At 38.3% G+C, this 27,437-nt stretch overlaps 1 protein-coding gene across 1 annotated transcript in view; it reads left to right on the top strand.

The window, feature by feature from the left end:
• The window catches only part of LOC129771528 (peroxisomal ATPase PEX1), a 33,852-nt gene extending 14,899 nt beyond the window's left edge, over window positions 1-18,953 (top strand). Inside the window, exons 5-11 of the mRNA XM_055775272.1 lie at window positions 10,228-10,486; window positions 10,550-10,872; window positions 10,934-11,218; window positions 11,283-11,641; window positions 11,699-11,878; window positions 18,587-18,690; window positions 18,757-18,953. Coding sequence (XP_055631247.1) covers window positions 10,228-10,486; window positions 10,550-10,872; window positions 10,934-11,218; window positions 11,283-11,641; window positions 11,699-11,878; window positions 18,587-18,690; window positions 18,757-18,826 — 1,580 coding nt within the window. The 3' untranslated portion in view covers window positions 18,827-18,953. The remainder of the gene's footprint in view (window positions 1-10,227; window positions 10,487-10,549; window positions 10,873-10,933; window positions 11,219-11,282; window positions 11,642-11,698; window positions 11,879-18,586; window positions 18,691-18,756) is intronic.
• The last annotated feature ends 8,484 nt before the right edge of the window (window positions 18,954-27,437 follow it).

The raw sequence follows: 27,437 nt of genomic DNA, 5'->3' as shown, positions 1-27,437 counted from the left end.
TATAAGTTTATCTAAATAAATGCAGTGTATATCTATATTCCAAAATTTTGGATACTCTTTCATATCCGCACTAGCACAAAAAATTCTCGTATGCTGCTCTGCTTTGTCGTAGCACACCTCGATCCTGAGGGCTTCCTCTCCTTGTATCGAGCTATGTGTGTATGTATGTGAAATCAACATTAGGCATGAATGATATCCTCTCGTTGTGTTATGCTAGCTCACTCGCATCTGTGTTTTCATTCTATTCTATTTTTAGTTTCCGCCACTAGCCCTGAGCAGGGCCCTTGTGGGAGGAAACTTTATTTCATCCTCCTCCTTCACCCGACACGAAAAAACAAACCTCTCCCGCTCGACGCTCTGCGGCAACCATGTTGCTTCTATGATCACCAAACGAGAAGTGGTGTGGCTTAAAATCGCGGATGACTTATTCAAACCAAATATGTTGAAAACGGGCAGAAACGAATGTATCAGTTGCTCGTTATTGACAGCTCTGTTCGGGAATGCACACAAATCGGCAGAACAAATGTATGGGAAAATGAGAATGCTTCTAGTTTTCATTAATTAACACTGATTGAGCATTAGTGTATTGTACTGTATAGTATATCAAACGAATCTTAGAGAATTTCCGATTCCATTGGTATGCAAAGTATCAGAATTTGTTCGCTGTGAAAATAGTTATTAACGTTAACTTTATTTCACAAAAACGTGACCTGTTTTCTGATTTGGCACCCTTCCTGAAAGACGTAGTTCTACGTCAAAAATTCCTCCTACGCATATGTTCGAATTTCAACAATGACAGAGTTATAGAACTTTTTTTTTGTTTCGGACTCTGTTGCCTCAAACTGGCTCTACATTAAAAATTACGCTACGGAAGTGAATTCTGATGCTTTCATTTGAAAGATGAGAAAATTTAGTACAGGATATAGTAGTGGATTTTAATAACCTTTTGGAAGTGAAATACTTAAAAATTAATAATTTTGAATGTGTTATTATTAATTTTATCCTAAAAAAAATTATTAAACTAGATTGTTTCTATCAATCAAATTGAAGGTCTTCAACCGCTCTTGTTGCTCCCTTGGCCGAGTGGTTAGCGTCATAACTAACATGCCGGGTGTTCGGGTTCGATTCCCGTTCTGGTCGGGGGAATTTTTCGTCAAAGAAATTTCCTCCGACTTGCACTGTGATCACGCGTATTCTAAAGCTTGCCACTCAGAATGCATTCAAGGCGTGTTATTTGGCATAGAAATCGCAACTAAGTACGCAAGTAATACTACGTTGAGACGGCGAAGTTCCTCTAGGAACGTTAGTGTCATTAAAGAAGAAGACGAAGAACCGCTCTACATATTTTTTTTGACACCCAATTTCTATCTTTCTTAATTTGGCTGCAATAAACAATTATTGGTGAAAATTCAAGCAAGATGTTCAAAAATCACGATTTTTACTCCACTGTACATGTAATAGCCACTTAAACTTCACCTTAACGTTGAAAGGTTACATTTCTTCATAAAATAAGCCATATTTGAAATATTAAAAAAAATATTTTTTTTCCAAACTGTACATAATCGAGTACAAAATTGTATATAATCGAATCACATATAATCGAGTCTGTATATAATCGAGTCCGACCTGTATATATGAATAGCCCTTTACAAATTCCAACAAGTCGTTCATACATCGGAAGATGGGCACTTTTAAGGCCCATTTATACGTTGCTAGTAGCTGACTTCACAATGAGCAGCTACTGACCCGGTGAACTCGCTTGACAAATGGTTGACTCGCCTTGTCCGTTCACACAATGTGAGCTGCTGGCAAGAAACTAGATACTATGACACAGGTTTACCAGAGATGCCAGGCGATTCTTCAAATGTCCATCAAATAGTCAGAAACAGCAAACAGATCCGAATTTGTCAGATGATTGATGCGAAATCGACTTCTTTATTGGCAGTTTTCGTCTTAGGTTTTCAGTTGAATTTATCATTACACAATTTTATCGCGAAACACACGCTGGCCGTGTTTAAAAATACTTTGTGCTGATTTTTTTTTAACTGAAGGTACTATCCGGAAAAAGACGAAAGAAAAAAGGATTCGGGCCAGGAATTGGATGCAAAGAAAAGAAGCAACAAATACAATATTGAAGTAACTCTACGATGATGATCCCCGAGAGTACAGAGCCGTGTTGAGAATAACACCGGAAAAAGTGAAAAAACTGTTGGATTTAATTGCTCCACAAATACAACGCAATATACACTCATGAGGAATGCTATACCTACATGAGTGAAACTAGAAATGGTGTGCCTTTCTTCTGGAATATCGTTCAGATTATTGTCGATATTTTTTTAGAATCACGAAAACATCCATAGCTAAAATAGTTCCGAAAGTATGTGGTGCTACAAATGGCAGTCTAAAAGATTTTTCAAAATTTGATTTATTTCGCCTTGACAACAGCTTCGTGTACCAATTTGTGAAATGAAAATGATAGTAAATTTGCAGGAGGAATAAATACGCCTCAAAAACTAAAATCGAATATGTAAAAAAAATCGAATATGTATTCTGTTTCTTAGAACAATACTTTTTTTGCAAGTTGTGAGTGAATTTTGAATGAAAATTGTGCCCGATAATGATTTTATATTTAGAATCCCAAGAAAACTATCTCAAAAAGAAAACGTGTCCCACCAGCGCGCAAAACAAAATAAAATGAGTAAAAAAACTTTTTAAGTTAAACGGTTTATTTGTGATTAAACATAATAATGTACTAAAAGCTAGAAAATAATTAGGCAAGTAGCAGTTAGAAGTTATCACACCTCTCCTTCATTAGTTTAGGGCATTGATAAGACTAAAATAAAATCGTGGGACATATGATGAAGTCACTAATTGTGGATAATGGAAATCCAACGTGCCCCACGATTTCATTTTAGTCTTATCAATGCCCTAGACTAATGAAGGAGAGGTGTGATAACTTCTAACTGCTACTTTCCTAATTATTTTCTAGCTTTTAGTACATTATTATGTTTAATCACGAATAAACAGTTCAACTTAAAAAGTTTTTTTACTCATTTTATTTTCTAGTTTTTAGTACATTATCTGTTTCATTAGAATATTTCTCTACAATAAAGCCATTGTACTGTATTCTATCAGTCAAAAAATTTCATTTGATACCGATATTGAGTGGATTGCAGAAAATACATAGTGTGTTCTCCAAGTCAAGTTCGTTGGTTTGATACACATATCTCAATCAACCTCTTGTTTTGAGATGATATGGAATCAGCTATTTTGTAGCCAAATTGGATTTTTCAAGATAAGCAGTTTTAAAATGACAGCAGAGAAAAAGGTATTTTAGAAATTCGGTCAGTTTCTATTGGTCAAATTTCTATTAATGTGGGACAATCCTACAGACATACGAACAGTTCAAGCTAAATAAAACCGTTTAATAAAGTAATTTGCTATTTTGTGATTACGGCCATCTTGGATTTTAATTTTTCATGATCTACTGTGAACTACTATTCAAGCCCTTTCATTTGAGAGCCATATTAATGGTGTTTTGACATAATATGTAGTCCGCCATTTGGTAGAATTTTGATGGATTTGCATTTTTCATAAATAACCGTGTTCTACTACTTCATTTGATACCCATAATAATAGGGTTTTTAGAAAATATGTAGTCCGCCATTTTGTAGTGGCAGCCATCTTGGATTTACATTTATCATAAATAACTTTATTCTGCTAGTCAGTCCCTTCCATTTGATACCCATATTAATGAAGTTATGAGGAAATATGTAGTCCGCCATTTTGTAGTGGCAGCCATCTTGGATTTGCATTTTTCTTAAATAACCGTATTCTGCTAGTCAAGCCCTTTCATTTGATACCCATATTGATGGGGTTTTGGAAAACCCACATTGATGAGGTTTTGAAGAAGAAAGGAGTCCGCCATTTTGTAGCAGCCGCCATCTTGGATTTTCAAGATCATGAAATACGCAGTTTTGTAATGACTACAGAGATAAAGGTGTGTTCCAAATTTCTGATCAATCGGTCAACAGGAAGGGGGTCAAATTTCTATTAATGTGGGTCAGCGCTACAGACAAACATGTCACAAACATACAAACAGATTACTGGGCAAGCTAAATAAAACCGTTTAATAACAACGATTCCGCTTAGAAACTATGAGGGTTTTATTTGTTTTACAATAATTTTCAAGTCTATAAATATCTTCGCTTATTTTCAAATATCTTAAAAATGTCTCTATGTAAAGAAAATGTAAAGATTTGGCATCTCTGATTCGAGCGCTAAATTCTGTTTTTGACGTTTTGAGGGATGCGAGTGTGAGTAAATTCAAAAAACTTTGAAGTAGCTCGCACGCCGGATCACACATGACACTAACTGGCATGATGTGTTCACACGGTGTGAGTAGCTGTACTGCAGTAACTGACTAGACCGACTCGTATGCTTACTCGCACCGTCTGAACCCGGCTTTACAGGGGAAAAGTTTTTCTAACAACAACTTTTTGACGTAGGGCTACGTCTAACCGGAATATATGGGGGGTAAAATGAAAACCTAAATACAGAACACGCAGGAAAAAGTGAAATATTCCGAATGCTTATAACTCGAACATTTCTCACTGGATCGGAAAGATGTTTGCATCAATTGATAGGAAATATTTCTAGGCATCTAACGCATTTAATACAATGTTATTTTTCAAATTTTTGTTTCAATAACTTCAATTGTTTCAATAACTGTAAAATGTTAAGCGTTATCTAAACGCCCCAACTGCCTCGTTTTGATTGGCCCGATTTACGGATCCCCCAACACAGACTTCAAAATCAATGTACCTGTGGGAATCTGCTTTGCAAATATACATGCAAGTAGGGGAAATTTTTGTTCCCACCAAAATGTGTTTCCCTAACACGGACTTCTAAATCAATGTACCGCTTCCGCTTTGCCAATACATATAAGTCGGGGGTATTTTTGTTCCCACAAAAATGTGTTTCAAAATAAAAATGCCTGGGGAATCCACATTGCAAATTTATGCAAGCTGCGAGTACTTTTGTACTTCCTTGTCTTTGTGCAGACCGGAATATGTCTCCTTATAACGTACTTCTAAACTGAGAAACCTTGGAAAATCGTCCTTTCAGATACTAGAGGTGAATAAACTTTCGCGGTTCGAGAAATGTAAAAATAAAAAATGATTGTTTGAAAATTCTTCCGTTCACATATTTTGGTAGTTCTAGGCATCATATCAAACGTGAAAGGAAGTTCATCAAATTTACTTGTAACGAAGAACATAATCTATTACAATACATGAATTGATCTTACGTGGCAACTGTTCAAACTTTTTACTTACGAAGTAGAATGTTGAATTCAATTGAATTCGAAAATTGTTTCATTCAATCAATAATTTAATGAATACAATACAAATACTTACTAAGAGTACGGTAGTCCTACGTCAACGTTGCGGTTATATCATAGATATAACCCACCCATTTTTTATATTTTCATTGAAAAAAAATATAGGAGGTTGTGTCCAAGATACGACCACATTGTTGACGTAGAACTACGCTGTTATTTTATATAAGTCGCTTGTTTATACCTTCGGATATTATTCTATAATGCTGTGAAATTTTAGAAACAACTGCTTTAGTAGAATAATATCTGAGATGGTTTATTCATTGTAGAATCAGTTGACGATGATTGGTTGATTATTCATTCTTGCCCTCGTAAAACAATACACTGATCGTATGTCGCAATGTCAATGCATTGAAAATTTACCTGGAACTGCTTCATTATGATCAAGATTAGCGCAAATGCAATCCTAGTTGAAGGCATATTTACGACTGGCACGCGAACCCAAATAACTTTTAACATTCCAGTAAGACATTCAATATGCTTGGTTCACCCCAAATATTTTTTTGTCGCGCAACCTTAACGCCTGCTTCGCCATAACGTCAGTTTAATGCATTGATGCATTTTCAAAGGCACCAACGAAGCCCTTATGATGACGGAAAACAAACAATGTTAACAGCTTGGAAAAAGTCTGAATTATGCCACACAGCTTGTACTCTGTTGTAACGCCCATCGATGCGAATTCGCTGATGAGTTTGTCGAGAGCGACCGCCTTCACCACCAGCGGGGGCTTGATTTTGGCTGCTGCCTGGGTAACGACGCTTACATTTTCGACCGACGCGCCGAAGTCGCCTACTTCGCTGTTGTTTGATGCGGTGTCACACTCACGAAGGTTCAGTTCAGTGCGAGCGCTTTTCACTGCACCAACATCGCGTGCATCATTAGATGACGCTTGCCTCGAAGTTTTATTGCCCCTGGCAATGCGTTCATTTTTTGCAGGGCTCGAGCCTGCCTTCCTCTTCTTCTTGCTCATCACACACTACGCGAAGCGTCAAATTTATGACGCGGAATGAAGCAAAACACACGACACGAATAACGCGAAAAACGAAAAGAAAAAACCGCACGACGATATCCAAGTTGGATTACCACTAGTGGGTCCAATCTTAGATCGAAGCGCAGCGAAAGCAAAGTGAACTGGATTGCTCAACAGTCCGATGTCGAATGAAAGTTGGCCTCAGCGAGATCCACTGTTCATACTCTAGGCAAGTATTCCCCTTCATTCTTCTACTTTTCCTTTGTTCACGGAGACTTCAAATCCTACGATTTCCCCTCCGTTGGTCGTTGATAAGTTGCTCGTTATTAACAGCTCTGTTCGGGAAAGCACAGAAATGGACAGAACAAATGTATGGGAAAATGGAAACGCTTAAAGTTCTCATGAATTTTAACCATTTGCAAACCAGAGGATTCTAATGTGTGGCATAGAAATAAATCTTAGGGAATTTCCGATTCGTTTAGTATGTAAATCACCAAAATCCGTTCGCGGCAAAAATAGTTATTAACGTTAACTTTATTTCATAAAAACGTGACCTGTTTTCTGATTTGGCACCCTTAATGAAAGACGTAGTTCTACGTCAAAAAATACAACTAATCCTGCTTTTGTTGAAAGTCAATATAGTGATATAGTGTATTCGACAAAGTTTTAGATCTTATAAAAATGTGAACTTTTGTCGAAGACGTCAACTTTCTATCTGTTATAATTTTTGGAATATAAGTCATTTTTGCATGAAGGCTCCTGAAAAAAATAATGTTTTGCTCGTAACATTTTTGTGTGTAAATTCAACATGTCGAGAACATTGTTTTCAAATAGAGAAACATTAGCAGAGCATGTAAATTGCGATAATTTATACATAAAAATGTTACGAATTAAACATTAATAGTATTGTTTCAAAGAAAAAAAAAGAAAAAGTTGTTGCTTGAAATTTTTTTCCATGTAAATGTGCCCATCGTCCGATGTATGGAAAACTTGTTGGAAATTCTAAGGGCTATTTATATCTATTTTTTTCAGAATTTTGAAGATTTGAACATTTTCGAGAAAAATTAATTTAAATTTTCAAAATATATTTTTTTCAATGAATTTTTTTTCCAAAAAATTCTTTGATAATTTTAAATGAAAACCTAAGTAATTTCCTACATTTCATTCTCTAACCATCTTTTTTATATGTCATAGTTTTTAAATTAAGATTTTTCGAAAAAAAGTTGATAAACCTCAAATTTAAAAAAAAACCTCCAAAAAAAATATCAGACCTAAAAAATTTTAGTCAAACAATGGAATGTAGGAAATTATATTGGTTTTCATTAAAAATTATCAAAAAACTTTGGAAAAAATTTCATTGAAAAAAAATATTTTGAAAATTTAAATTCCTTTTTCTTGAAGACATGTTTTCAAAATTATGAAAGAAACAGATATAAATAGCCCTTACAATTTACAACAAGTTTTCCATACATCGGACGATGGGCACATTTACATGGGAAAAGTTTCTCGAACAACAACTTTTTCATGTTTTTCTTTGAAAAAATGCTATTGATGTTCAATTCGTATCATTTTTTTTTGTATAAATTATCGCATTTTAAATGCTCTGTTAACCTTTCTCTATTAAGAAACATGTCAAACGTGATCATTTACACACAAAAATGTTACGAGCAAAACATTATTTTTTTCAGCAGTCTTCATACAAAAATGACATATATTCCAAAAACTATAAAAGATAGAAAGTTGATGACTTCGACAAAAGTTTATATTTTAACATGATCTTAAACTTTGTCGAATACACTATATCGCTATCTTGACTTTAAACAAAATTAGGATAAGTTGTATTTTTTCGAAGAAAACATGAAAAAGTTGCTGTTCGAAAAAAATTTTCCTTGTAAAAGTGCCCATCTTCCAATGTATGGACGACTTGTTGGAAATTGTAAGGGCTATTCATACATATATTTTTGGAAATTTAAAAAAAATACGTTTTTGAGAAAAATGAATTTCAGTTTTTAAAATAACTTTTTTATCAGCGAAATTTTGTTGGTATTTTTTTTTGAACATTTCACCTTTGATAAGAATTTTGTAGGTGTCATAGTTTTTAAGTTATAATTTTTTGTAAAAAATTAAGAAAAAAATTGGCTTTTTCCAAAAAGTAGTCTTTGCATTTTGTTACACATACAAAATGGTTTAGAATAAAGCAACACCGGGTGGACTAATCAGAAGATCCCGGTGGGCCACAGGTTGAGTATAGCTAGCCTAGACGATCTTTACATAACAGCTTCTCAGGTTCTTCTTAGCTATGATGGAGATTTATTGAGAAATAAAAATGATCTCGAATACTTTAACAGATTCACTTCAACACGTTCACGCCGGCCCTGTAGTTCATGCTTCTCGCCCATTGACGGCTGCGCTTAAATACCCATTTATACGTTTTTTTTCAAAATATATATTTTTATCAAGGCTGATATTGCAGGATAGAATGGTCACTAGCCGGCACAATCATTAGCTCGTGTAGAGTTGACATGAACGGTACAACCTTTGGCTATTGTTGAATGATCAGTGGACTGCACAACCTTTGGCCCGTGTATCTGTAAAGAGTGTGTATGTATTGCCGCGACTAAGTAAAAGTTTATAGATCGGATAGGAGGGATATGAAACAGGGACACAACGAAGGAAACATCAGTAAACGTTGAAATCAGCGTGAAACAGGTATAGATGAAGCAGAAGATCAGGATCACGGCTACCTAAGATATCCTGGACGGGGATCCGATTGTCGGCCTTGTGCTCTCAGTGCTCTAGAGAGCTGAGAGCGAGCAGCATGGAAGTATGAAATTTTCATTCAAATTTCAACAGTTTAAAATTGCCTTCGAACATACTAATCTGATAGAGAAATCAAAAATATGTTCTTTATATTCCTTACAGTCACGGTTGCCGCCATTTAATATAAATACAGTAGAACCCCAATTATCCGCGAGATAGTCGGGCTATAACGCAATATAGGACAAAAAACGAGGTACAAACACGAAAATAAAGAGATATTAGCATGAAAACTATGGTCCATCAATACAGAAATTATTGAACTATCAATCTGTAAGGTCGTATACATCAGTGATCAGATAATGTGAAAGCCATGACCAAAACAAAAATCCAAGACTCTACCAAATTTCAAATTTCGGGAAGGTTTATAAAATTACTAGGGAACTCACTTTCGCGGATAATCTGCACCGTGGATCAATCGTTCGCGGATAATTGAGGTTCTACTGTATAGATTAAGGATACAGGTATCTTTATCAAGTATCCTCGCACGGCATATGGAGATATCTTCTGATGTCTACACTCATGGATGGCTTATGTTCTTGTTTCCAAGAAAACTATATCAAAAAGAAAGCATGTTATGCCAGCGTGCAAAACAGAAACTATTTGTTTTTCCAATAATTTTCAAGTCTCTTAATATCTCCGCATATTCTTAAATATTTTGGCATCCCTGATTCGAACGCCAAATGCTGTTTTTGACATTTTGAAGGATGCGAGTGCGAGTAAAACTTGGAAGTAGCTCGCACGCAATGCTTTTCGCTCTATTGGACGGAATCTATTCCAGGCAGTGTTTGCCGATTGGAGGCTTTTCTGAATAATTCACTTTTGTTTGTTCAAATATGATCTTGCAGAAGCTATTCCCCCAGTGACATTCGTTTGTTGTTACATGCTACGAATCATGACACAATAACACAATGAAGATGAGGTAGTCTAGTGCGGTGGTACGCGCCGGCATGAACGTGAACTTTTTATTACACTTTCATTTTTTTACACTTTTATTACACCCATTTATTCAAGTTTCTTTGAAACTTCCGTTGCTCCGCAGGTCCTACCCAGAGCGGTAAAAGCACAATCTGCCAGATCATAATGGGTCGCCTGAGCGAACCTCCGTTTCACTGTTTTTCCACAACGTTCAACTGCTCGAAACACAAGGGTCGGAAGCCGGACTCGATTCAGAAGGATCTGCGGCACGTTTTCTATCTGTGCATGTTTCACAGTCCGGCCGTTGTCTTCATGGAGGACCTAGATGTGCTGGCACATCATGCTGGGGAGCAGAATACTCAGGATTCGGAGTATCACAATAAGTATGTGTCTTTTCGATGGTGACTTCACGTCAAAAGTTAAACTTGGTTACCTCAATTTTTCAGAGTTTCGGACGTGATCCGGAAACAAATCGACGAGTTCACCAGCTCCAATCCGATTTCGGTGATAGCGTCCGTTGGCAGCGTAAGCAATTTAAACCGAAGGGTTTATTCCTCAAGGGGATTCCATCTGTTTCATCACATCTGTCGCGTGCCAAACCTAGACAAGACTGACCGAGAGACGGCGATCAAGAGTCTCTTCGTGAATAAGCACTGCAAGTTGGAGCGAAAGATCAACTGGAAGCGGTTGTCGCATACTACCGAGGGCTATACCGTCGGCAGTTTGGCCCAGATGGTGGACCGGGCCGTGTTCTACGCTTTCAAAAACAGTAATAAAAGTTTAATGGTTCTGGGATAGGGAATTTTTCATTCTATGAATCTCTCATTAAGATTCCAAATATCCGCTCGTAACGGAGGACATGGTGAACAACGCTCTGGACGTCACCAACTCGTACTGTTTGCAAGGCATTGAGCAGCATAAGCGGTCCGATGATTTGGAGGATGACGACGATGTGCCAGGCGATCAAATACCGGGGCTGGAAATCGCTATCGATGTGTTCCAGGAGGTTCTCATGTGGCCAACCAAATTCCCGAAGATATTCGAAAACTCCCCGTTGAGGAATCAGGCGGGAGTGCTGTTGTTCGGTCCCCCGGGCACCGGAAAAACATATCTCGGTACAAGAGTATAATCTCGGTTGGAAAGTGATTGATTTTTTTTTATTGAATGTTCATCCCACAGTTTCAAAACTAGCCAAAACCTGGAACTTCCGGATGATTTCGGTAAAGGGTCCCGAGCTGCTGGCTAAGTACATTGGACAGAGCGAGGAGAATGTGCGCAATCTGTTCGACAGGGCGCGAAGCGCCAGACCCTGTGTTCTGTTCTTTGACGAGTTTGACAGTTTGGCTCCGCGGCGAGGTCATGATTCGACTGGGGTAACGGATCGAGTGGTGAATCAATTGCTCACGGAATTGGACGGCGTGGAAGGATTGCAGGGTGTTACGGTGATCGGTGCAACATCAAGACCGGAACTTCTGGATCCAGCTTTGCTGAGATCGGGGAGAATCGATCGATTGATTGAATGTGCTTTGCCGGATGAGGTTCGCTGATCAATACGACTCATGAATATTTAAATATTATTTTTTGCGTAATTTCAGAAATCACGCCATGCCATTTTTGAGAACCACAGTCGAAGTTTGGATCTGGCGCCGGACGTACAGTGGCCATACTTCGCGAAAAACTCCAACTGCTATACTGGGGCGGATATTCGTAGCGTTCTCACCACGGCCAATATGCTTGCCGTTCAGGAGTGTCTAGCCGGTGTCACTAAAGAAGAGGTACGTTTGTTCGTCTATTGTCAATTAGTATGTTCATAGTGCGCGCAAGGGTTCCGACAAATATCACGCCGAGTGACGGAACAAAACTAATTCAATTACGGTAAGCTTCTCGGCGCGCTTTCGGAAGCAAAATGGGAGCGAGTGCACCAGATAAGAAACCAGTCGCGTATAGGATTGAGCATTTAATTACAAGATTTTAATTATTGTCATCGCCGGAGCGCTGCATGGAGAGGAGAGTAGCTTTGAGCCCGTTAATTACCGGGTTGTCTTTTCATACCGACGGTGGATATAGAAGGGAAGTTTTCCTCCGCAAAGAATAGATAAGATCCGCGCTTCCGCTCCGCCCTGCTCGAAAGAGGGTATGAGCTGGTGACAGGCATGAGTAATCAAGAGCTTCTAAGCGTGGAGGAGTAAATAGAAAATAGAGATAATACCTTTTCGCTCGCTTTGGTGAAATTGTTTTCTTCTCCGCGGTTAGCTCTTTCTTGCCTGATTTTGTGGACAGGGACTAAGACGAGTGATTATGGGATGGGTTAGATGACTCGGGTAATGACTGTTCGTATGAGTTTCCTTCAACACATGTGCTGATTATGTAAATTCTTCTATGGGATTAGCATTGAAAACTGTTAACACTAATATTTTGGATTATGCAATTTGATGTTTTCTGCTCTCCGGTGATCCGGTGATAATGTCGTGCGTCGTGACTTCTTCATACTTTGAATATATTTGTCTTAGTTAGAATATGGGCCCTAGCTTTCTGGGTGGTTCTTTCCTTGGCAATCTCTTGTTGGACTGAGGTTCCAGTGGAATGAAAAGCCAAGTTTAAATAATTAAACGGACGAATAAAAGTTTTATTAATTAGATGTATTCACTGTGCGTTCTAACTTTTGAATGAACATGATTGTTCAAGCACACAGCAGAAGGCTGATGGTGTGCTCTCGCTTTGCTATGCTGCCACCGTGCGCACACAAGATGTTTAAATGCACAAGGTGGGACGTTCGTTGTTCTACCAACATCTCTCAGATTGGGAATCAATATTGTGCAACACCTGGTTGATGGAATATCTAATTACACTATTCAATTTATTTACATTACTGTTTCACAATATTTACATTTCACAATTTATTGATTATAATTTGGTACAATTTATTTATATTTTAACTCTAATTTTCCTTCTGATAATAGGTCTCCTTTCAATAAGTACTCTCCAACTGTTCATATTCTATTTCTTTCTTCTAATCACTATTTTTTGACGTATGACTACGTCTAACCGGAAGATATAGGGGGTGAAATGGAAATCTAGGCACTGAATAAGTAGGAAAAAATGCAAGATTTGGAACGCTTATAACTCGAGCATTTCTCAATAGATCGCAAAGGTTTTTGCATCAATTGATAGGAAATATATCTACGCATCTATCATAACGAATAACATTTCGTTTTTCTTGAGATAAATAATTGAATAATTGTGAAATATCAAGCATTGTCAAAATGCGCCCATTTTTGATTGGTCTATTTTGTGCTCCTCAAATCGTACCGACCAAAACGGGCAACCAGAGCAGCAGCGAAATAGAATGAAGCACGATTGGAAAGGAAAAAGAAAAAAATGAACGAAACATTGGTCGCAGTCTCACACATGCGTAATTCTCGAGCCAGCCAGTCAGCTTAAAAATCCCCGCTCCGCTGCCGTAACGATCATTCTTTGTGTGGACACCGACTGGACAACATCGTTGCTGGACGAGCTGGACGGCGAGGGATCGAGTGCCTTTCTCAAGGCAAGAGGGTGGAGGTGGTAGCGCTGGAGTAGAATAGAGTAGAGTTTTCAAAGGGCCTTTCTCAAGGCTAGAGACGAATGAACTGCAAAAGTTTAAAGTCTCTATAATACAATATCTTCCTTCCTTCCTTCCGTAACGATCATTCTCATTCAAGCCGTACACCACATCGGTTCGCATCACAATACATCAACAAACCAACCCAAGCAGCCATGTCTGGACATGGTAAAGGAGGAAAAGTGAAGGGAAAGGCAAAATCCCGCTCGAACCGTGTTGATCTGGAGTTCCCCGCAAGGGTAGCTAGGCCGAGTGCGTTAGTACCAGTGCACCAGTCCACCTAGCCGGCGATATATAGTTTCGGTCGCCGAAGTGATCGAGTTGGCTGGCAAAGCTACTCGCGACGATAAGAAAACCCGCATTCAGAACAGAACACATTCGGTTCGGTGGACATCAAGACAACAGGCAGTTGCAGCGAGTGGCGAGTGGCAAACGCAATCACAAAACGGCATCAGGTAGCAGAAGAAAAAAGTTTGTTCTTTATACAAACTGCTTTGGTGGCAAATCCAGAGCAAGGCGGCATCGATGGCGTTCGAAATGGTTTTTTTCAAAACCACGAGTACTAAGTTTTCTAAATTGGAACCATTCCATAAAACAAGGCGCTTTTCAGGGCCATTAAACCTTCCAAAAAAGAGTTTAGGAAATACAGTTCAATCCTTTCTAAAACATCATCCAAAATAATAATAAAACACAAATTGATTTTTTCATAATTTGTTTGCCAGGATCTGATGAGTATGTGAATTTGGCAGTTGTTCTGAGCTTATTGATTTTCACCAATTCTTAAATTGCTTCTAGATTGAAAGTACAGTAATTTACACTTATCTCGACATTTAGCTGTTTGGAAGGACCTGTAATGCGACATATTTAGTTGGACATTTTTGTAAACATAGAGTTCGGGGTCCAAATTATGACCCCACATTGAAAGTTGACACTGTACCACTGTCATCGCAAATGTTCAATTACAGGTTAAAATTACCTCCAATCCGATACTGAGTGGTGGTAATGCGACGTGCCATTGAATGTAATTTACTGTAAAATATGTCACAAGCTGGATGGGAAGAAATTTTCCAACTGTGAAAGCTGTGGCAAGTGGCAAATGCAATCGCTAAACAGAAAGGTTTAGCCGAACAAGATGGGAATATCGAGTGATAACAAAAACACAACACCAAAGGTTCTTTTCAGAACCATCAACATATTCATAAAGAGTAAACAGTAAACTAATCTATTTTTCAGGTAGACAGGTAGGTATTCACGTATGAGAAGAAAATAAAACAATATATTTAAAATATATATTTAACAAAAGCTGTCCCCTTTGTATAGTCCTACGTCACTCCGGTTATGTCCCCGACATTACCCACCCGTCTTTTTTTATTGATTGATCCTCTAATTGGCCTTTTCCAATTTTCTTTTACTATAAATTTCCCAGTACTTCTCAAAATTTTCGCTCAAGATTCTTGATACATTTGCAACTAATGTTTCTCCGTTACATTAAATACATTTATATTTGTATTTGTATTTATATCTTAATTCAACTGACAATTGTTGTCTCAATGAATAAAAAAATTTAAGCTAATCTGTGTTGGTCAGCGGTACGAAAAAGGTCGAGAAGCCGTTGTCGGAAATTGTTGGCAGAAATATTGAAGAGATTGAAATTGTCGTTGAAATGCTAACGGATCGAACGGATGGGCTCATGCAACCCATAATTTCTGCTTCGTGGTTCCAACAGAAGAAAACCACGTTGGCGTAATGGTCTTCCAGGCCAGCAGTGGTGGGTACTCAATGTCTCTTGCAAATAATTTCCCAGCAAATGTAGCTTGAGCGATCATGCGTCTAATTTCAAGTGGTTGAATATTCAACAGACAACAACGCTGGTGGCAGATTCAGCGGATCGCACCAACGAAGAAATCGGAGGGCGTATCTGACGAACTTCTTCTGAATTGCTTCAATACGGGCGATCCATCTGGCGTGATAGAGGCCCCATACTAAGTTTGATTCCAAAATTGATCGGACAAGTGAACAGTACAGGGATCGGAGACGCAGTGGGTCACGAAATTCGTCGGCAATTTTGCATATAAACCCTAATTGGCGATTGGCTCTGGCAACAATATCGTGATAGTGATTCCGAAAAGAAAGTCTGCTATCCAGGATAATTTCGAGATCTTTGAGGTGTTGTACTCGGTCAAGATGACAGCCAGACAGGGTGTAGTCATGGATGATCGTTGATTTTTACGGTGATAGGAGATCATGTTACTTTTTTCGACACCAAGACTCAGCATGTTTCTGGAACACCAATTTGCATAGGTACATACCAAAGTTTGCACATCCTTGCAGTCCGAATAGCATTTTACTAATTTAAAGATTTTTTGCATCGTCAGCAAAAAAGAAACGGCATTCCGGAGGTTACAACAGCGAAACACCATTTAAAAATAATGAAAATAATAGCGATCCGAGTTTACTGCTTTGCGGGAATCCAGAATTGTTGGAAAAAGTCTCCGATTCAGAGAGGCCAACCTTGACCCGAACTGAGCGATCCAATAAGTAAGATTTGAACCAATTAACAGAACACGAAGTTTATCAAGTTTAACGACTTGAAGAACACGAGTTTATCAAGTTTAACGAGGAGAATTGAAGAAGTGTGTGGCCTGGTGTTGTCCTGATGGAAGACAATACGGCCTCTGTTTATCAAAGATGGCCTCTTCTTCATGAGTGCTACCTTCAAGCGGTTCAGTTGTTGGCAGTACAGGTCCGAATTGAGTGTTTGGCCATAGGGAAGCAGCTCATAATAGATTATTCCTTGACAATCCCACCAAACACACAGCAGAACCTTCCTGGCCGTTAATGAGGGCTTGGCCACCGTCTGAGCCGCTTCAGCGGGCTTCGACCACGACCATTTGCGCTTAACGTTGTCGTAAGTGACCCACTTTTCATCGCCAGTCACCATCCGCTTCAGAAACGGGTCGATTTTGTTGCGATTCAGCAGCGATTCACATGCGTCGATACGGTCAAAGATGTTTTTTTGTGTCAACGTGTGTGGCACCCATACATTGAGCTTCTTTGTGAATCCAAGCTCCTTAAAATGGTTAATAACGGTTTGATGACTTATCCCCAGCTCTTGGCCGATGCTACGGCTGCTACTATGCCGGTCTTTCTCGGCTAATTCAGCGATTTTGTCGCAATTTTCGACGACAGGCCTTCCGGAGCGTGGCGCAACTTCGACGACCTCTACACCAGAACGAAAACGTTGAAACCATCGTTGTGCGGTGGAAATGGAAACTGTATCGGGTCCATAAACTGCACAAATTTTATTGGCAGCTTGAGATGCATTTTTGCCTTTGTCATAGTAGTACTGTAAAATATGTCGGATTTTCGCTTTATTTTGCTGCAAACACTATAACTCACGAACGACTTAACCAAACAAAACACTGTCAAGGACTATATAAAAGCGCGCAAAAATACCTTTCCAACAAGCTATAGTATGACTCGATACAATGAATACAACTAGAACTACGCGCTTACAACGACACCTCGCGGAAATACCGCAGGACTTTTTTGACAGCCTAATATATAAACATGGATTTCTGTCTGTCTGTCTATCTGATTCTTATGGACTCGGAAACTACTTAACTGATCAACATGAAAATTGGTATGTAGGGGTTTTTGGGGCCGGGGAAGGTTTTCGTGATAGTTTGAGACCCCTCCCCCCTCTCTAAGGGGCCATACAAATGCCATACAAATTAAACACAAATTTCTACATTACTCGGGAACTAATTAAGCAAATGAAACCAAATTTGGCATGTGGAGGTTTAAGGGTGCAATAAATGTTTTTATGGTGGTTATATACTCCTCCCCCTCTCTAAGGGGGAGCTGCCATACAGATGGAATACAAATTTCTGCATTACACGACAATTAATCAAACAAATGAAACCAAGTTAGGCATGTGAAGGTTTTAGGGTGCAATAAATGTTTCTAAGATGGTTAGACTCTCCACCCCCTCTTTAAGGGGGGTCTGCCATACAAATGAAACACAAATTTCTGCATTACACGAGAAGCAAATGAAACCAAATTTGGCATGTGGAGGTTTTATGGTGCAATAAATGTTTTTATGGTGGTTAGATACTCCTCCCTCTCTCTAATTTGGGTAAAACTGAAGAAAACTGGATAATATAAAAAAACTGGATTTAACTGGATCACTGGTTCGAGAAAAAACTGGAAGAATTCAGTTTAAACTGGAATATTGGCAACCCTTAGTGTAAGCATGAAACTCGCGCGCTGGTGTATCACTTCAGTGAAAATGTCATCCCTGGGTATATGTGACATGGCACTATGAGCTTGTTGCAAACAATATCATGCATACGACAATTTATGAATGAAACAAACCTTTCCGAATCACATCTGTACGACTCTTGGTGCTGATGCTGACAGTGGAGCGAATTTTGGAAAATGGTCAAAGCCAACAATAATATTTTACAAAATTGTCGAAGATACCAAAAAACAATTCCGTTAGAGGATAATGGAAAACATAAGTACTGAAAGTATCCTTGCGTGTCAAAGTATTCTCACTCGACAGTATCAACCTGCACATTTTTACTCGCCCTAATTTTCAGGGGGATGCAAACGAAATTGACTTGTGTCAACGTTTTTCGCTGCTTACGCGGTTATGGTAATGATAGGTACAATGTTACCCACTACTGAGCGTTAACACGGCACTTATTAACCCCAGTATGAGCTTTTGATGAGTCCAAACGACACTTTGCGCTGCGAACAAGAGCAAACTTCCGACCGGAAGTAGCACACAGCGGAACACCCCACCGCAACACAAAGTCTTTTTTGATGGCCGATTAAATGATAATATGTTTGTTTCTCTCATCGTACCACCCCACAGCATGTTCCGGAAAAGATAACGATTAGTCAACGACATCTTCTGGAAGCGTTCGCCAGCACCCGACCCTCGCTAAGTCCCCTGGATGTGAAGAAGTACAAGGACACGTGAGTGTTGTTTCTGGGTTTAATTCCGGAACTGCGTTTCTTGAGATAAACTTTTTCGTGTTCCAGGTACGCACGATTCACGAACAAAGAACCAACTCCAAGGGATTTTGTGGCTAAACGAGCCACGTTGGCTTAAACGAATTTTTCGTCGTTACTTACAGTGATTGTTGGTTTGGAATGTTTATTCTATGATGTTATTCATTAGGTTAGAGTAATAGGCAATGAGGTTTATTTTTTTAAACAGGGACAAATACTTCATACAATTGTAGTCAATACACTGTTTCCGATGACATTTCCCTATTTCGGTAACCGATGCGATTAAAAGACCGAAATAAATTTTCCCAAAGCCGCAATAATAGCGGAACAACGAATACCGCCACAATGCCGAAGCACAATCGCTTCACCCTCCACATCCTGGCATCGCAACAGCCGTAACAGTCGCGCACACAAAGGGAGTATGAATGGGAAATTCGTGCCAATCGCGCTCAAGAGGGTGTGAAAAAAGATGGGCTGTAAGTATGTAAGTATTCGTCCGTGCAGACGAAGTGATTGAATCGCAAAACGAAAGGATTTGTGCTGAAAAACCAATGCTTTGCGATCGTTCTTTGCAACCCTCGGTACTTGGTAAGTAGTTTTGACGTAGGACTACGTCTTTCATTTCTATACCGGGGTGTAAAATCAAAGTTTCGAAAACGAAAGCGTTACGCCGGAGACCGAGATTTTGAGCGTTAATAGCTCTTAAACAACTGAACGAAATGGTATGATGAATACTTCATTCGAAAGATAAAATGTCTACGCGTCATATACTTGTTACTTTTTCATCCAAAAACTTGTTTCAATAGCCTTAAAATTGGTTTCAAAATAGGCTATTGAAATCACCAATCGGTATATAAGCGAGCACCGCTCGTAAACCCACTCAGTTATAATTGAACAGCGACTGGAGCATGTTGTCGCTGTTGTGATGAAGGTCACTTCGTTTATCATGAAAGCGCTGATGAACGGTGTTACCAAGAGCCTGTTTGTACACCTTAGGCCAGAAGGGAATCCATCAGGAGGAGAGTGATGCCACGGTTCCGCTTGAAACATCGGAGCAGCCGACACACACACATACACGCGCGGAATCCTCGTTGCTATCATCGTTGCTGAAAAATAATCTACCAGTTCCCCTGGGAATTGAAAAATACATTCATGCGAAAGAGTTTATTTTAATGTTTTCTATCCATACAACACTGCAACCAAATACATTTGGTTTTGTGATTTTTCAATCAATCGCAATTGACAGGAAAGCTTCTATTATTTTCCCCCATCAGTAGATAATTTTCGTATCCAATGTTGGATGTTATGAAAAACGGAAAAATTTTCACATCGCCAAAATCATGTAATATTCGAGTAATCATTTGCTTCTTACTCATATAATGCTGCGACCAAATACATTTCGTTTTGGATTTTTCAATCAAGTGTGATCAATGTAAGACCACGTCTTTCGGCAATTTATTAGAGGTGCAATGAATCTTGAGGAATTCCCGCTCTACGCGCACTGGTAAACGATGTTTACTCAACAATTTCTCAAGTGAGAAATGTGTGTTGTGAGAAAGGATTAGCGAACGCAAAAACGACAAACGGGAGAAAGAGATGTTTGGAGGTTGAAGAAAATTGGCAGAAAACATCTTCATTTTATCTTTCGAATAATGTGATTCATACCACTTCGTTTTGCCAGAAAGAGATTATTATTGCTCAAAGGAGGAATCGAGTCCTCCGAGGAAATAACCCAGCGCAAATTAGAGTCGCCTATCGATTGCGGCATTCGTATACAAATAATTTTATAATGCAGTTTCATCAAAGTGATTTCTTCGATATGGGGAAATATTCACTACATAATGTCATGTGTTTCATATTCTTCATTATCAAATCCAATATCCATGGCCCCTATCGGTAACGCTCTCGTTTTTGAAGTCACCCAAATATTTATTTATCCATTCATTCAGGATGGATTTAGATTCAACTTCAAACAAATGATCTCTAAATCAACGCTAGTCCTACGTCACCCTTGCGGTTATACCATAGATATAACCCACTTCCTGTTTTTTGACGTAGAACCACGTCTTTCATTCAGTGTGCCAAAAACAGATCACGATCAAGTTAACGTTAATAACTATTTTTGCCGCGAACGGATTTTGGCGATTTACATACCAAACGAATCGGAAATTCCCTAAGATTTGTTTGATATGTTATACATTACAATTCCCTGGTGTGTAAATGTTTAAAATTCATCAGAACTACAATCGTTTCCATTTTCCCATACATTTTTTCTTCTGATTTGTGAGCTTCTCTACCCATGTCGTCCGCATGTCCAAGGGGAATATTTGCCTAGAGTATAAATAGTGGATCTCGCAAAGGCAAACTTTCAGTCTCGTTCTGCAATCAAAGCAATGAACATCGGTTGTTCTTCCTTGTTTTGCGTCATCACATGTTTTCGTTTAAGATTGAGCTGTGGACGCGACCAAATTATAGGAGAAGTGTGTAATACGCACCCCCTAAGCGAGAATGGATTTATCTTGATCGTGCTCTTAAAAATTAGGGTAACAACTACGTCAGTACGTAGATTAGTTAACCCTCAGTTATCTGCAATCGTTCTGTATATTAGATACTGCATAACAAAAGTGCTACGAATTGTATTTTGCAAGGCGCCCAAATTCTATATTTTCTAATCATACGGTGTTAAATGGCCCAGCAGAAGTATAATATGTTCACAAGCTGTTTCTCTCAGAGACTATAAAGCTCAGAGAAACAGTTTGTATGAATGATTCCATCAATATATTCGCTTCATGCCCACCAGCGAAGAGAAGAAACCGTTTCTCTGATGAGCGTGTTCTTCCAGTATGCATTTCGTGCATTTCTCCAGTACGCGCTCTTTTTTTCCTACATTCTCTGAGCACATAATATAGATGCCAGATGTGAAGACATGTTTTCGTTTTGAAGATATTTAATTTCGTGAAAATATACTGAGGTCATTTCAAAGTATGTGAAAACAATTGTTTGTGTGATTTACCGAACATGATTGAGAAATATCGTGATGGTTTGCTTACTCTGTTCATTAGGATTACATTTGAAGACATTCATTCGTGTCATGCAGAGATATTTGAAAAAAACATCTGGCATCTCTCACATATAAGCTATTTCTCTCGTGAGAATATTATCCGGCTAAAAGCGGGCAAATTGCCCCGATCGAGGGTATGCCGTACTGCCCGATGGCGGCTGCCATACAAATGAAACACAAATTTCTGCATTACTCGAGAATTAATCAAGCAAATGAAACCAAATTAGGCACATTGAGGTTTTAGGATGCAATAAATGTTTCTATGATAGTTAGACTCTAAACCCCCCTTTCTAAGGGGGGCTGCCATGAAAATGAAACCCAATTTTCTGCATTACTCGAGAATTAATCAAGCAAATGAAACCAAATTTTGCATGTGAAGGGTTTAGAGTGCAATAAATGTTTTTACGGTGGTTAGACTATCCACCCCCCCCTCTCTAAGGGGTGGCTGCCATACAAATGAAACACAAATTTTCACATTACTTGGGAATTAATCGAGCAAATGAAACGAAATTTGACATATGGAGATTTTGGAGTGCAATGATTTTTTCTATGGTGGCTAGACTCTCCACCCCCCTATCCAAGCGGGGGGCTGCCATACAAATGAAACTCCAATTTCTGCATTACTCGAGCAAATCAAGCAAATGGAACCAAATTTTGCATGTGGAGGTTTTAGAGTGCAATAAATTATTCTATGGTTGTTTGCTAATTCTCCCCCCTCTCTTAGGTGGGGCTGTCATACAAATGAAAGTCAAATTTCTGCATAATTCGAAAACTAATCAAGCAAATGGAGCCAATTTGTCATGCGAATGTTTTAGAGGACACGAAACGTTCCCATGGTGAATAGACTCTCCTCTCCTCTCTCTGGGGGTGGGGGGGGGGGGGTGACTGGTGGCTCTACGCTATTTGGGATGTGAGGGTTTTTGGGTATGAGAAATGTTTCTATGATGGTATGACACCCCTCCCTCTCCTGGAATGGAGAGGGGGTCCCATAACAAAATTACACATATTTCAACTAAAAATATTCCAACCTAACATGACAATTGAAAATTTTCGGAAAACTCTGAAGTAAAAAGGAAAAATTCGGAAAATTCAATTTCCATATGTTCTACGCACGATGAAACGCAAACGCATCTTCTTCTATCTATACCAATAAAAAATCTTGAACGAGAATTGTGTCTGAAAATAATCTGATATTATAATGATGAGTTTTGTTAGAAATACTAGGAATTTTATAGTAAAAGGTAAATTCCATGGGGTCGATTAGAAGATCAATCAATGAACAGCTCTGCGATTGGACCTATGAACTTGCTCATATTAAGAAAACGTGAATGGTTGAAGGTATTGATAACAAAAAAACAAATTTTGGGCGGGACGAAGTTTGCCGGGTCAGCTAGTGATAAATATAAACAAGGAGGAGAGGTAGCGAGAGAGAAATATTTGCGCTAGGGCATTAGTAATGAATCTCTGCCGAAGCAAATATTGAGTTTTTTTTCCAAGCAGTTAACATTGTTCGTTTTCCGTCATCATAAAGGCGAAGCAGGCGTTAAAGTTGTGCGCCGAAAAATTATTTGGGGATTACCAAGCATCTTGAATGTCGTGCTGGAGTGTTTTAAGTTATTTGGGTTCGCGTGCCAGTCCCAAAACTGCCTTGGATTTGCGCTAATCTTGATCATAAAGAAGCAATGGTACTCTTCTCGAGGTTGTTGAAATTAACAGAAAGAGTTTATTTCGTTTATTTAGTCACCAAGAAAGTAAATGTCGCTCTAGAATTTTGTATGTGATTTGGTTTCGCTTGCCAGTAGCAAAACTTTCTCCACTAATGATGACAGCTGCGCTTATTTTGGGCATGAGAAAGTAATGCAACTTTTTTCGAGCCAGTAATATTAATAGTAGCGTTTCTATTCCTAGTAGCTTCAAGCCACAGCATTATAAAATAATATCCGACACTTATCTTGGACACTTCGGACAATGTAAATGATTGAATTGGAGAAAATATTATAATTTCTCACGAGTGTTGTATAATGTATAATGCACTGTACAAGAAGGGTTTCCGAGTTTATATTTGCTATTACTTCAGTTTCCATTACCGAATACACACGCTTAGGAATAAATTCGTTGGCTAGCATCGTAACAGAATCATCAGATGTAATGACATCTAATCACATATCTGTCATCACCAGCACCATATGTAATTGAAATCCTCTGATAACGGCATCTGCGTGGGAAAAAATCTCATCACTAGAGGAGACTCATTTGATTATGTGGTGATTGAAAATTTTTACATAATTTCTCTCCTTCGATTTCGCCAAGGAACGGACAGAAAAAGAAAACTCATTTTTTCACACGATCATGTATGTGATTATCAACAGCAACAGCGACGATTGCTCATTACGGTCGATGTGCGATAAGCGATAAACTGATATTGGTTGTAATGGGATTTTTATTGGGTATCTTTCTCGTCAATCCCGAGAAGTGTTCTCGCAATCTGCGTGTAAATCATTGGCGGTAATTTATATCTTTTTCCGGGAGGGAATAAAGGCTATTTTCAAGCAGCTACGGTACCATTTTTCATTAATACCGATTCCACGCTCAATTACCTTTATCACACCTTTTTGAGCAGTAGAATAACTTTTATAGTAATTTTCAATATAGGAAATTGAATTATCATTGTGGATGATGAAGAGAACAGCACCAGGGTGTGCTGTGACTATGTTGGTGCTGTTTTGTGTCTGGTCGATTCAGTGCTAACATCCCTTTTTACGGCGCGGCACCGCAAAGGCTGCACGGATAAAGCTTCTCGATTTTCCTGAGGCATTCCAGTGATTATATTTTTGTCTGACTAGCATGGGGTAGTTCACAATGACGTAACGTTTTTAGCTCATCCAGATTTGTACTAATAATAATTAGAAACCATATTTTTCCAATGGAACGTTGTACACAGAATTTGAAATTATTCTTCCTTTAACTGACAATCCAATAAAAAACGTGGTTCTTTTAATCAGATATCAATTAGTTTGATGATCGAGACGAAGTTAAGTTGTATAGCCAAGTATCCATAATTGTGCATAGACCATTTCAAATAAGATCATTATACGCAATAATCTGCGCATTCAAAACATGTAATAAAACAACCATGTGCGTTTAAATTTCCAATGTAACTATTTGTACGGGATATGGTTTATAAATTCACTCCAGCCCTGAGAGTTTGTGCAGACTCCTCAGTTACGTTACCGGAAGCTCAGGTCCAGACTTGTTGGAACTGTGTGGCATTTTTAACCTCCTACTTATTTCCAGAAGGTGTCAATACCACACATATTACTCCATCAAAATTTCATCCTAGTGACATGATACAATTAAGATGTAAACAAAGGATCGTGGCTCTTGATGCAAGGCAACAAGCAGCAGCAGCAGTTATTGCAAACAATCACCCTGGTAGAATTCCTTGTTAATTGTGCCTGTGATGATAAAAAATTAATCTTTCCTATATCAAGTGCAGATTGCTTGCCAAACAAGATAATTTACGGTTGGGGGCTTTTTTGACTTTGTGTGGCTCCAATATCGGTCGTTTCCTTGACTTTTGCACGAATCTTGGTGGCATTCCTATTTTCCGAGGTGCGAATACCTCCCCAACATCTTCTTCACCTTTCTGTCCTTTGCACGAACCGCCTATTCTATATTTTTTGTCACTTCTTGGTTACCTTTCAAAAGTCTAACGTTCAGAAAATGCAAATCCTGTTTTTTGCAAATCGACGTATCGAAAGGTTAGGGTATTATTTAGATCCATGCGCGCACTTTTGGCATTCATCGTCATCTTTGAAACTCCTTTTGGAATATTAAAATTAAAAATATCCTCGTCAACGTTTTTATTTTAGTCTCATCATTGCCCTAGATAATTGAAGGAAGGGATGTGATAACTAATAATTGCTACTTGCCTAATTATTTTTTTTAGTACATTAAACCGTTTAACTTAAAAAGTTTTTTTTATTTCCTTGTTTCTAGTACATTATCTGTATGATTAGTATACTTCTCTACAATAAAACCATTCAACCTTTTTTTTATTTTTATTTCATACCTAATTTTCTTCGGAATATTTTGATGATGTACTGTTCTGGTAGCAGGTCGGCAGGCTCGGCTATTAGTCAAATCATTTCATTCGATACCGATATTAAGGGGATTAGAAAAAAATTCATACACCTTTTTGAATGTTGTTCATAATGTAGTGTGTTCTCCAAGTCAAGCCATTCAGCCATTTTTTACCGGCGGCCAAATTGGATTTTTCAAGATAATGGAATTATTAATGTGGGACAACCCTACAGACATACAAACAGGTCAAGTTGAATGAAACCGTGTAAGAAAGTAATTGGCTATTTTGTTACAGCGGCCATCTTGGATTTGAATTTTCCTAAATAACTGTGATCTACTGGTAAAGTCACTTCACTTGATATCCATTTTGATGGGGTTTGTTTTTGAAAAAATATGAAATCCGCCATTTTGTGGTGGCTGCCATTTTGGATTTGTATTCCTCAGGAATAACTGTGTTCTACTAGTCAATCCCTTTCATTTAATACCCATCAAATTGTTCAACATAGCCGCGGGCCGCAATAATTTTTCTCTCACTTCTATTCATGATAAAATGTAAAATATACGGATTTAGCCGGTTCTTTCTATGGCTCACTACAGCATTTAAATGCTGAAATTACCTAAACAACTTTATTGAGCCAAACGATCATCAGTTGTTTTGCTCATTGATTTCGATTTCACTTGTTTTATAACGAAAAACAGTCTCTTACAAATGTATGTGAACTCAAATGAAGAAACAATAAGAAGCGCATGTTTTCTTAGCTCTGAAAATCGCGCTATTTAGAGAAGAAATCCAAAAGATCATAGTTCACGAATTTGTCACGTAGTTCGGAATCACACTATTTCAATGAGTTCCATCTGTATTTTTAAGGGACGTATTCATAAAGGAATCTGAAAGGAATAGAAAAAGTTTATAGAATTTTTTTCATGTTCTTCGATGTTCCCAAATTTGCGAGAAAAATCAGCCTTCATCGCCTGGAGTGCGTCAACACGTTTCCTAGTTGACGATACTTTGGAAATTCTCAAATTCTCAGTGTCAGAAAACGGGAAAATTATAGTTTCCCGTTTGTTTTTCGAACAACATGAGTTTGCTTTCGTTTTTTTCCTATCCAGTTGAGTTGTGAACCGATTTACATGACAGGCTTAAGTCCAAATAGTTCAGATCTGCTATATATTCCTCGTTTTTGAATTTCTTGCCCGGTTTCAAGTGAAAGATGCAATTTGGCCATACTGTGCGTTTTTATCTTCAAGAAAAGCTTGGCACTCAAAAATAGCACCTTCGTTCTTTACTAAGGTAAAAGTCAATATTAATATGAAATATGGAAAGTGAAATCGAAATTAAACTTAAAAAATCAAGAGCTCCATCAGCTACTGCACCGGATATTTTTTCCAACAATGCATCGAATGTCTGCTCAACTTTACGCGATGCATTGAAGATATGGATGCCTGTGCCTGTCGTTTTTTTTTCTTAGGAAAAGCCAAATCAATTCTTATTATTAATCAATATGACCAAAAAAAAACTAATTGATTGTATCAGAAATATCGAAACTGAATAAAATACAGTGTCAGC

This window comes from Toxorhynchites rutilus, chromosome 2 (genome assembly GCF_029784135.1).
Source record: "Toxorhynchites rutilus septentrionalis strain SRP chromosome 2, ASM2978413v1, whole genome shotgun sequence".
NCBI lineage: Eukaryota > Metazoa > Arthropoda > Insecta > Diptera > Culicidae > Toxorhynchites > Toxorhynchites rutilus.
The sequence above is the reverse complement of the archived record's forward strand: the minus strand, read 5'-3'. Positions and strand labels throughout refer to the sequence as shown.